Source organism: Panulirus ornatus, chromosome 34 (genome assembly GCF_036320965.1).
Source record: "Panulirus ornatus isolate Po-2019 chromosome 34, ASM3632096v1, whole genome shotgun sequence".
Taxonomy (NCBI): domain Eukaryota; kingdom Metazoa; phylum Arthropoda; class Malacostraca; order Decapoda; family Palinuridae; genus Panulirus; species Panulirus ornatus.
The window spans coordinates 16,995,874-17,008,493 of NC_092257.1; the positions used below are offsets into that span (position 1 = coordinate 16,995,874).

Sequence of the window (12,620 nt, forward strand, 5' to 3'; positions counted from 1 at the left end):
TTATTCACATTTACTCTCAACTTTCTTCTTTCACACACTTTACCAAACTCAGTCACCAGCTTCTGCAGTTTCTCACATGAATCAGCCACCAATGCTGTATCATCAGCAAACAACAACTGACTCACTTCCCAAGCTCTCTCATCCATAACAGACTGCATACTTGCCCCTCTTTCCAAAACTCACACTTGCATTCACCTCCCTAACAACCCCATCCATAAATAAATTAAACAACCATGGAGACATCACACACCCCTGCCGCAAACCTACATTCACTGAGAATCAATCACTTTCCTCTCTTCCTACACGTACACATGCCTTACATCCTTGATAAAAACTTTTTACTGCTTCTAACAACTTGCCTCCCACACCATATATTCTTAATACCTTCCACAGAGCATCTCTATCAACTCTATCATATGCCTTCTCCAGATCCATAAATGCTACATACAAATCCCTTTGTTTTTCTAAGTATTTCTCACATACATTCTTCAAAGCAAACACCTGATCCACACATCCTCTACCACTTCTGAAACCACACTGCTCTTCCCCAATCTGATGCTCTGTACATGCCTTCACCCTCTCAATTAGTACCCTCCCATATAATTTACCAGGAATACTCAACAAACTTATACCTCTGTAATTTGAGCACTCACTCTTATCCCCTTTGCCTTTGTACAATGGCACTATGCAAGCATTCCGCCAATCCTCATAGCTGTAGTGAAAGGGTTTAGCGACTTTAAGGCTATATTAGGACAAAAATTTCTTACTTGTACAGCCTATAAAAATGTGAAAAGATGTTAAATGATTATCCTGAACAACTTAAATGTAAAACTGAACTGCTTGGCATGATGTCTGCTTCCTGTTTAAAGGGCATAAAATAACTTACAAAACAAATACTCAAAGAATAAACATGTAGTACATATCAAAGACAAAATTTTCACACACTAAGTGGATAAACAGAACAGAGGGATACATCTAACATTAAACAGGGAATAACCTGTTCCCCTTCTAAATCTGCATCCCTGTATATGAGATAAATATACTGCTCTAAATGCTCCACAATATGACAAGATAATACACAATTAGCATACTCATTGGACAGAAGTTAAATGCAGCAACCATAACAGTTTTCTTTGATTCCAAGCCTGCAGCCTCTACCAGCTAATTCTCTGAGTAATTCCAAGCTTGCAACCCCTATAATCAAGAGCATTAATTTGGGTCTGAAAAAAATCTGATAACTCAGTAGAAAAAGGATTAATGAAAACTTGAATTAAATAAACCCCTCATACAAACCTTAACACAAATTGAATATATATCAAGAATCAGTTTTAACTGAGAAACCAAAGCTGTCAAATATTTCTCTAGGAAATGGTACTTTCTCTTAATGTAACAAAATTAGAGGATACAAATAAATAATATTGAGGCTGTGAAGTAACAAACTGTCATGGGAGGTTGAAAGAATTTGAAATGTACATCTTAGAAAGAAGGGAAAGATGCATGACAGTCTGTACATGGCAGTAAATTGAATGCATCAAGTATGATATCCTGGATATGAAATCATATGAGTAAGGAAGATACAAAACTATTAACCCTTATATAAATGCAGACATACTTGTATGGTTGATGGTGTCATTGCTAAAGACTAACTCATAATGACTGCCTTTTCCTGCCCTAATTTGAATTGAAGGGCACTCTTTATATGTATGGAGAGATACCTTACATCACAAGCAACTATGATTGGCTCCAAAGGAAAATACTAATGACAGTTATCCATATCACATGATGGGAAAAACTATGTCCCTGGTGGTCTGAAGCATGTGCGATTGGTACCTATGCCTCAGCAAATTAGAAATAGCATGGCAGATGTTGAATGATGAAAGGGATTTTTATATTACAGTATATAGATGAAATAAAAACAATTTTCATTGTAGACAAAGATGCTCTGTGAAAGGTATTCCAAAGATATAATGTGGGAGGAAAGCTACTAGAAGCAGTGAATAGCTTTTATCAAGAGAGTAAGGCATTTTGTGTGAGCAGGAAGAGAAGAAGGTGATCCGTTCTAGATGAAGGCGTGTGATGCCACCATGACTTTAATTTGTTTGTGGATGGGGTGGTGAGGGAGATGAATGCAAGGGTCTTAGAGAGAGGAGCAGGTATGCAGTTAGTTCATGATGGGATGCCTGGGAGGTGAGTCAGTTATTGTTTGCTGATAGCAGATTCAAAAGAGAAACTGCTGAATCTAATGTTTGAATCTGGGAGAGTGTGTGAAAGACAGTAGAGAATAATCATGGATAAGAGCATGGTTATTAGGTTTAGAAATGAAGAAAGACTTACAGGTTATTTGGAGTGTGAGGTCAATTAAAGACAACCTGGAGGAACTGGAGTGTTTTAGATACCTGCAGGTGGAAATGGTAGCATATATTACCATGGGAGCTGAAATGAGTCATAAGGTGGATGAAGGGGTGAAGAGTCTTCTGGGACCATTGAGGAATGTGTGGACAGTATGGTCACTGTATGGAAGGGCAAAGATGGGCATGTTTGAGGTCCTGATGGTGTTGTATGGATGTTAGGTATGGGCTCAAGATGAGAACTTAATGAAGAATATTACTTTTGATATGTTTGTGTTGACAGAGAGGATGTTTGTGCTTGACATGGAAGGGACAAATTGGGGAAGACCAAATTAGAGATGGAGGTAAGGAAGTAAATAAGGTTTTGAGTGCTTGGGGCCTGAATATGCAGAAGGATCAAGTGCAATGGGATGATGTGCTGTTAGTGGACTGAAGCAAGGAATATGAAGTGGCTGGAGGAAACCATGAAATGGTCAATGAGGCCTTGATGTAATTACCTACAGGGAGAGCTAAACACTCATGGGGCTGTCTCCAAAAATTTCTACACTATCAAGTAACATCTCAGACCTTTGTTAACTGCCAGCATTCACTGCCCCATTCTGGCCATTCACCACCCTAACACTACACCACTATTTCTAACATCCTTTCTAACTAGCTTTTTACCCATCTTTTGGTTATAGCGCACAGCTACTCTGGTGCTACATTTCAAATAATGTTCCCTATTATTATCATCCTGCTATTGTAGAAACTTGAAGGCAGTTATCAGGTACCCCCTCTTTCTCCCATCCTCCCACTGCTTTTAATCGCCTTCTATAATACGCAGGGAATATGTGAGAAGTATTCTTTCTCCCCTATCCCCAGAGATAAGATGGAAAAAATATTATGCATTACAGAGCACCCCTAAGTTGTCAAAAAAAAAAATGTAGCTCCTTCATTATCATTTCCAAAAGCATAGCATACAGGCACTATTTTAAGCAATACTACAGCAAAAGAAACAACTTCTTTGGTATTTTTTTACATTTTTGATGAAAATAAGCTTATCTTTTTCATTTATTCATGTAAATAATGTTTAGTTTGTAAATGATAAGCAGGTATTTAAATAATACACTAAAAATATATGAAATACTTAAAATATATAGAAAATGTGTTAATGATACATATGGGATGTGTGAAAGCATGCTTTGTAAAATGTCATAAAGCGTAAAATGTGTTTTGGTGTATGCAGAAAGAAATCGCAACCAGAAAAAAAAATTATATAATTTCATAAATAATGAGGATCCTTACCCTCAATGGGGTCTGCTATTCAATTCAACACCCTACCACACCAACATGGAGAAATATTTTCCATGTATTTTCTTCAGTAACATAAATAAACATATTCTGTGAGGGAATAGTTTTTTTAAATTCTTTGTTTCTAGTGAATGGGGAACAGCCTTTTCAGGCAGAATAAAGGATGAGAGGGTTAATAATAATTATAAATCTGAAATTTTCTTCACTTTTTATGTCTTTATTGTGCCTTTGTTGGGAGTCACTAATCTATTGTTAAATGTTCCAAAACTAATTTCGTCAAATTTCTCTTCATTATATTCCGACACATTTTCACATCATTTGTAAATAATACTCGTCTTTTTGCAATTTTTCTTTTTCATTTTTTGATTTTGTTTTGTTCCTCACTCTTATGTTATCTGCAAAACATCTAACCTTTTTTCCTCCCTGTCAAATGTCTGAAATCATTATCATAAATACTAATATCAGTTACATTCCTTGTTATTTTTGACAGAACATTCTATACTTTAATGAGACTCTCTCTCGAGAGAGAGACCCAACTGACAAAAAGTTTCCTCAGCCTGAGAATTATCAAGAAAGAGTATGTTTGGAAAGTGATAACTTATCCACAGGACTTTTTACACGAAGAAACATCCTTAACTATGTTACTGTGCTTTCCCACAATGTTATTGTGCTTTACCATAAAGAAGTGATGATGAAAAATCTCTTTCTGGCCCATAGAGGATGGGACAGACTGGTTCTGCTAATCTGGACACTTTTGAAATGTGGAAGTATCAGATGACTACTTTAGTTGAACTGCTTTTGCATTAAACTTTGCCTCTTGCCTCAAAAAAAAAAGTGAGGCAGATAAAGGAGAAGAATCGACCAAGAGGGTGGTTTCTCAAGGACAGAATGTCACTGATACTGCATTTCCATCTCAGTTGCAGGCCCAATCCAAGTAACTCCAAAGAAGGGCCCTACAATTGCAAAAGCACACATAAGGAAGGATGAAATTAAAACTTCTTTGCCACCTCCATGTGAAAAGGAAGGTTCAGTGCCACCTCCATGTGAAAAGGAAGGTTCATTGCCACCTCCATGTGAAAAGGAAGGCACTCTTCATAAGTTGATCATGTTGGTCCTTAAAAGAAGCCAAACACTCAGTAAGAGGGTTAGAACTTATATGTAGGCCACACTTTATCCCCCTTGTATAACATGGGTCTGCATAACTCAAAATACAAAGGACTTGCTTAAAGCAGACTGGTCCTTAGTCTTCACAGTCTCTGTTGCTTCATGCTCAAAATGCTTGACAATGTAACTCATTTCACTGAGTACTTTATCAGAGTTGAATACTGACCACTTTGAGGGAACTAAGGTCTTCCTCATCTGAAAATCTACACCAGACCCCCTCAAAGGTAAACAAAATCTTTATATCATCAACCAGAATGAGTGTGCTGCCACTGTACCTCCAAGAAACTCCTACATAAGACTGAAAATGCTTTTAATCCAACAGAATCCCATTTCAGGGCATGGCTAATAATGGTCGGGGTGAAATGACCAGTTCCAAGGTGAGGTTTGGAAAAAACTGTGTTGAAAGAATCACCTAGGAGACTGTTGTAGAAGGACTTAGCAGGCCAGCAGAGGGTTTAGCTTTTAAACCCCGTGACAGCGAAGGGGAAGCATTAGTTCCCTTACAGGGTGATGCAGATGCTGAATAAAGTTTGCTGTGGCAGAGGTTAGATGTGCTACCTGAGGTTTTACCTCACCTGATTCTGGTGGAGGAGCATTTAGGTCATGGGAGAAGAGCTGCTCAAAAGGCCATGAATAATGAGGAAGGAATGGAATCAGATGTATTCAGAAGAGAACTAAGGCAGTATCCATTTTGGAATTTAGCACCAGAATCCAGGAATCATATACTGTTTCATCAAAGCCACATCAATCAATCTGAACTCAGTGCCGAGCTGAGCATGGTAGTGAATCCTACATACCTTGTTGGCTTTATCAATGAGGAAGGCATGCTCTGGCTTTCCTATGCATTAAGTGAAACTGGGTAGAGTAACAAACTCCTCTATCCTGGAGTGGCAGGTCCCACACTTGGTTGGATCATATAAAAGACCCCGTGTGATGCAAGGACCACAGGTAGCACAACGGGCATGCAGATCATCCTTTTGTAAAATTCTATGGCAGTTTTCCACGGCACATTTCTGCCTTTCCGATGACTCCATCACTTGATCCGGAGATAGAAACCTGGAGGCAAAGATAAGGTAAACAGTGGTAAAACTCTGAATCCTTCCTGTACTCTCCATTCTCCATAAAAATACAAAGTTTGGAAGAGTAGGGAATGTGAACAAGGACAGGAACAACACAAAATAACAAAAGTTAAGAGGGTAACTCCAATAAATCTCAGGTGAGAAACTGCTAGTAAAAAGTAAACCCATTATAATAAACCCATCCCAACAGTCCATAGCAAATAAACCAATGGATGGATGGATTGGTCCAAGGACAAAAGCGCTATGAAAAACAGACCCTGCTATGTAAGATAATAAACCTGTGCAAGAAATTACTAGGTAAAGAAATTTGGTTTGAAGGGAGACACCATTCAGCAAAGAGAATGGTTCGAAGCATAAAGCCAATAAGGAAGGAAAACACTCTTCATGAAAACATTTTGGGCCAGAAAAGGTCTAAAGCAACAGACTGCAAAGCACGAAGCAATTGCCATTCTACAAGGGAATGGCCTAAAATGTAAAACCACAGGAAGGTAACAGCTTTATGAGAGAAACTGCTAGCTATGGAGATGGTCTAAAATGAGATACCAGTAAATAACAGAATGTTCCAAAGCAAAAGGAAAGAATTCAAAGACAGAAATTCTTAGGTATGGGAATAGTTTCAACTAGTAAACTATTTGGTATGTGACTGATCTAAAACAATAAACCCCTTGTCAAGGGAGCAATGAAGCAGTTTTTCCAAAGTGGTGTAACAAATGGCCACTTAAATAACATGAAAGTAGAAAACTTCATGAATTAGCATGCCATTATAATGTATGGGTCATGCTACTTTCACTGATCACTGAACTCAGAGATGAGGTGCATACTGAAAATTTAAATAGCACTGTGCAGGAAAGATAAACCACGTAGCTATGGGTTGGTAACTGCAACTACTAAGGGTGCCACAGTATTCCACTGGAACCAACTCTACTACTGGAGTTACAGAAGGACTTTCTAACACTAGATTAGGCTAATGTTTTCCTTTTGGACTTTTAAGGAGGTCCCTTTTAATTTAGGTAATTTCAGTATTCCTTTCACATCATGTTTTTCTTTCTATATTCTGGATTCATTGTTAACTCTTATAGGGTAACTATATTCATGGGTATATCAACTAGTTCCTTTCATCATGCAGTATTCTCATATATTATCAAGTGAGGTAAAGCTTTCATGAGGTTATTAACAGGTACTTTCCCAGCCAGCTGCACTGGTCTTAATGTTATGAAGGCAACTTACCATATTGTGGATGGGTTTCCTTTTCTCTCAAAAATAAGCTTTAGAAATCTGAAATCTGAATAACTCTCTGGGGTCTATCATTTCCCTGCTACTCATTGCAGTGCAGTTTTGATGCCGCAGGAACCCCCAAAAAAGGAGTTTGAGGGTTAAATGATTAAACTGAAATGTGAATAAGAGCAAGGTTATTAGGTACACTAGGGTTGAGGGACAAGTCAATTGGGAGGTAAGTTTGAATGGAGAAAAACTGAAGTGAAGTGTTTTAGATATCTGGGAGTGGATTTGGCAGCAGATGGAGCTATGGAAGTGGAAGTGAGTCATAGGGTGGGGGAGAGGGAGGAAGTTCTGGGAGAGTTGAAAAATTTGTGAAAGGAAAGAATGTTATCTTTGAAAGCAAAAATGGATATGTCTGAAGGAATATGGTTTCGACAAAGTTATATGGTTGCAAGGCATGAGCTATAGATAGAGTTGTGCAGAGGAGGGTGGATGTGCTGGAAATGAGACGTTTGAGGACAATATGTGGTATGACGTGGTTTGATCGAGTAAGAAATGAAAGGGTAAGAGAGATGTGTGGTAATAAAAAGAGTGTGGTTGAGACAGCAGAAGAGAGTGTTTTGAAATGGTTTGGTCACATGGAGAGAATGAGTGAGGAAAGATTGACAGAGGATATATGTGTCAGAGGTGGAGGGAATGAGGAGAAGTGGGAGACCAAATTGGAGGTGGAAGGCTGGAGTGAAAAAGATTTTGAGCGTTTAGGGCCTGAACATGCAGGAGGGTGAAAGGCATGCAAGAAATGGAGTGAATTGGAACGATGTGGTGTACTGGGGTCAACATGCTGTCAATGGATTGAACCAGGGCATGTGAAGCGTCTGGGGTACACCATGGAAAGTTCTGTGGGACCTGGATGTGGAAAGGAAGCTGTGGTTTCGGTGCATTATACATGACAGCTAGAGATTGATTGTGAATAAATGTGGCTTTTGTTGTCTTTTCCTAGCTCTACCTCGCGCAGTTGTGGGGGAAGGGGTTTGTCATTTCATGTGTGGCGGGAATGAATAAAGGCAGACAGTATGAATTATGTACATGTGTATATATGTATATGTCTGTGTGTGTATATATGTGTATGAGATGTATAAGTATGTATATTTGCATGTGTGGATGTATATGTATATATATGTGTATGTGGGTGGGTTGGGCCATTTTTTCGTCTGTTTCCTTGCGCTACCTCACAAACGTGGGAGACGGCGGCTAAGTATAATAAAAAAAACATAAATGCCCATACATGCACATGTACATACATATATATGTACATAGCAATATATATACATATGAAGAGAAAAAATACTTCCCACACATTCCCTGCATGCTGTGGAAGGCGACTAAAAGGGGCTGGAAATCCTCCCCCTCCAGTTTTTACTTTTCTAAAAGAAGGAACAGAGAAGGAGGCTAAGTGAGATCTTCCTTCAAAAGCTCAGTTTTCTGTTCTTGATGCTCCCTTACTAAAGTGGGAAATGGCAAATTTGTATAAAAAAAAAACATACATATACATACACATATACAGACATGTACATATTCATCATTGCTTGCCGTCATCCATTCCTGGCGCCACCCCACCCACAGAAAACAGCATCGCTACCCTCTGCTTCAGCTTGGTAGCACCAGGAAAACAGACAAAAAAAGGCCATATTCATTCACACTCAGTCTCTAGCTGTCATGTGTAATGCACCAAACCCACAGCTCCCTATCCACATCCAGGTCCCACACACCTTTCCATGGTTTACCCCAGATGTTTCACATGCCCTGGTTCAGTCCATTGACAGCAGATCAACCTCAGTATACAACATCGCTCCAATTCACTCTATTCCTTACAAGCCTCCCACCCTCCTGTATGTTTAGGCCCCAATTACTCTAAATCTTTTTCACTCCATCCCTCCACCTCCATTTTGGTCTCCCTTTCTCCTTGTTCCTTCTACCTCTGGCACAAATATCCTCTTTGTCAATCTTTTCTCACTCATTCTTTCCATTAGTCCAAACCATTTCAACACACCCTCTTCTGCTCTCTCAACCATACTCTTTTTATTTCCCTTTCATTACCTACTCAATCAAACAATCTCACACCACATATTGTCCTCAGACATTTAATTTCCAATACATCCACCCTCCTCCATGCAACCCTATCCATAGCCCATGCCTTGCAACCATTTTTGCTCTTCGAGATGACATTCTCTCCTTCCGTACATTCTTCATCGCTCCCAAAACCTTTGCCCCCACCCCCACCCTGTGACACTTCCGCTTCCATGGTTCCATTCACTGCAAAGTCTACTCTCAGATATCTAAAACACTTCACTTCCTCCAAATTTGCTCCATTCAGACTTACATCCTAATTACCGTGTCCCTCACCCCTACTGAACCCTGCTCTTCTCACATTTACTCTCAACTTTCTTCTTTCACACACTTTTCCAAACTCAGTCACCAACTTCTGCAGTTTCTCACTTGAGTCAGCCATCAGAGATGTATCATCAGCGAACAACAACTGACTCACTTCCCAGGCCCTCTCATCCCCAACAAACTGCATATCTGCCCCTCTCCAAAACTCTTACATCCCCAACAAACTGCATATCTGCCCCTCTCCAAAACTCTTACATTTACCTCCCTAACCATTCCATCCATAAACAAATTAAACAAAGAATACAACAAATCCCAAAAACTCTCATGTCCAAGATGCAACTTCCAAGGTGAAACCACTGAAAACTTACTCATCAACTGTCATGCACTCACCCAACACAGATATACACACAACTGCCACACTTCTTGGCCTCTGGTCAACTTGCTAAGCAAGGTGTGAACTCTAAAGAAGGGGAGCCTCATACAAGAAAGTAAGTAGATCCTAGACATTATCCCTAAGGTTAGGGGAGAAAGAGCACAATCCCATGTACTTCCTGCTTGTCATAAAAGGTGAATAAGAAGAGTAGGAGTGGGAAGGGGAAATTATCTCTTGTATAATTACTTCCCAAAAGAAGGAATAGAGGCAGATGCCAAGTGAGAATCTTTCTGTTAAGGTTCATTTGTTTGTTCCTGATGCTATATGCAACAAACAGTATACATGTATGAAAGAAAGAATGCCCTACACACGATGTGGTGAAAAAATACTAAAAAATTCTTGTAAAAATACCAGATTCTAATTGGCCCTTGATATATATAATACAGCAACTTAAGTGGAGGACAAAACACAAATATTTTTCCCCATTACCATAAACAGAAGCACTGATAAAAAGACAGTTTGCTAAAAAAAGGAAAGTGTGATGACAGTTGCAATCGGAGCAAAAATGCATAAAACAGACATAAACCACAGGCCAGGTGCTAAAGAATGTTCAGAATGGATAATGGAGTAGTGTCTTGGTTTTTTTACATCAGGATTCAAGCTCATGATATCAGGCCTCTTCCTTTACAGAAGATGGTGGTGAGCAGTTCACATGAGGTGATCATGTCTCTATGGGTAGAGGGTGATATCACCTGCAAATTATTATTGGGATACTATCTATTATTCCATAAGAAAGTAGGTCTCTCTTATTTTTCTTGCTCAATAGCTGACTGCTGTTGGTGAGGAAAAGAGAAAAGTAAAATGGACTTATAAAAAACATGAGAATACACTTGCAAGTAAAAAGCTACTGTCTCAAGAACTACAAATGACACTCTTACTTACACTTTGATTTCTTTTTCCCCATATTCTCATTGTCTATTGTATCATTTGTCCAGCTAACCTTCTTCGTTCTTGGCTTGTGCAACTTAAGACGCACAACACCACTGGAAACCTGCAAAGTAATTTCATGGTCTTTAACAGATTTTATAAGGAAAAATTAAGAGAACATGATGAATACAAAGGTTCTGTATAACAAGCCACCCTGCTGAAGGACAAAAAAAGCACATATAAGATGATGACAAAACAAAAAGGTATAAAGAAAATGCCACAAAACTGAAAACTGATGAAATTATAGAATTCTTCAAAAATAAAGAAAATGTCAGCTTTGAAAGTCGAAAAACCTTTTCTTTTCAAGTTGTCCCTTAAGCATGAGATATTTCATAAGTAATATTGGGTCATCATTATTCCTATCTTCATTAAATTGGTTAGGAAGATATCTTCCACTCACCCATTCATGGCAATCTAAGGAAACTGAACCCTTTGTTTGACCAATGGGGTTCACTCTCAGCAAATGATTGGCTGCCACCAGGTTGACTTCACCAATCCATCAGCTTCCATTCATCAAGAGCTTGCAATTCAAAGATTGCGACAACAACCCAAGACCATCACAAGAGGTACAGAGAAAAGTTTTTGATAAAGTGAGGCAATAAACATTGTCCAAAAAATTTGGTAGCAATAGTAAAAGCTGGTTTCTAATAATAATATACTGCACACCTCTTGGTGGTGAAGAAGCATTTTGAGGAACTGCAGCTGCCATGGTAACACATTTCACTTGGGTTCATCAGCTTCAATGCAAGCTCCTATTGAGGGACATATGTGAAAAGCTCTCTGTAGACCTCAACGACAATGATATTCTAAGTTTAAAGCATAGTGGTAAAAGATAAAATCATAAGAAAGTCCATGGGGTGCAAGTAGACGTACCAAAGGCTCTCCCTGTATCCAAGACAGAAATAGCCAAGGCAAGTTTAAGGAAAAGTGCTCACAAACTTCAAAAATCTGAGTATCATTTCACAAAAACAGCATAAAGTATGGTATGACCAGAGAAGGGAGTATACAGATATTTAAGAAGCTGTAAAATAAACAAAAAGAATGTTCAAGACATGGGGCCTCCCTGTACAGTACAGTACAATATAAATCAATAATTACCTGACGATACCCTGTGTATGTTTATAGAAACTGAAAGAGATTGTTTCTGGTTCCTGCATATAAAAGAACAAACTTGGGGTAAGAGGACTAACAAGCCATCGCAGCTAGATTTAGTGTTTAGTAATGAATAAAGCATGATAAATTACGTTTGTTTACATATGCCTCTTTGTAAAGGTGACCACTCTCCAAGACCCCTTGCTTTCACCTTCCTCACCACCCCATCCAAAAGTAAATTAAACAGCCAAAGTGACACACATCCTTGCCACAAACCTATTTTCACCCTCACTCTTCATATTCCCACACATGCCTTACTCTTTTGATAAAAGTACTTCATTGCTTCCAGCAGCTTTCCTACCAAATCATATGTTTGTAATAAATTCCCAGGGGGCAACTCAATCAACCCTATCATACACTTCCATTGATCCATAAACACCACATACAAATCCTTCTATTTCTCTGAGTATTTTTGATATAAACATTTTGAGGCAAACACCTGATCTAAACATTCTCTACCACTTCTGAAACCATGCTGCTCCTCTCTAATCTGATACTCTGTGCATGTCACCAACCTCACATTCAACATTCTCATACAATCTATTCAGTGCATTCACTAAATTTATACCTGAACATTCATTTTTTCCCTTCTTCCTTTATAAAATGGCACTTAAATGA

At 38.8% G+C, this 12,620-nt stretch overlaps 1 protein-coding gene across 8 annotated transcripts in view; it reads right to left on the minus strand.

Annotated features, from left to right (window-relative positions):
• The window catches only part of LOC139759952 (E3 ubiquitin-protein ligase PPP1R11), a 54,975-nt gene that overhangs the window by 40,862 nt on the left and 1,493 nt on the right, over positions 1 to 12,620 (minus strand). For all 8 annotated transcript variants that reach the window (XR_011715182.1, XR_011715181.1, XR_011715180.1 and 5 more), the window contains exon 2: positions 10,806 to 10,914. Coding sequence is in view for 5 of the 8 variants with exons in the window: in XM_071682633.1 (XP_071538734.1) it covers positions 10,806 to 10,914 (109 nt within the window). In the remaining 3 variants the exon portion in view is untranslated. The remainder of the gene's footprint in view (positions 1 to 10,805; positions 10,915 to 12,620) is intronic.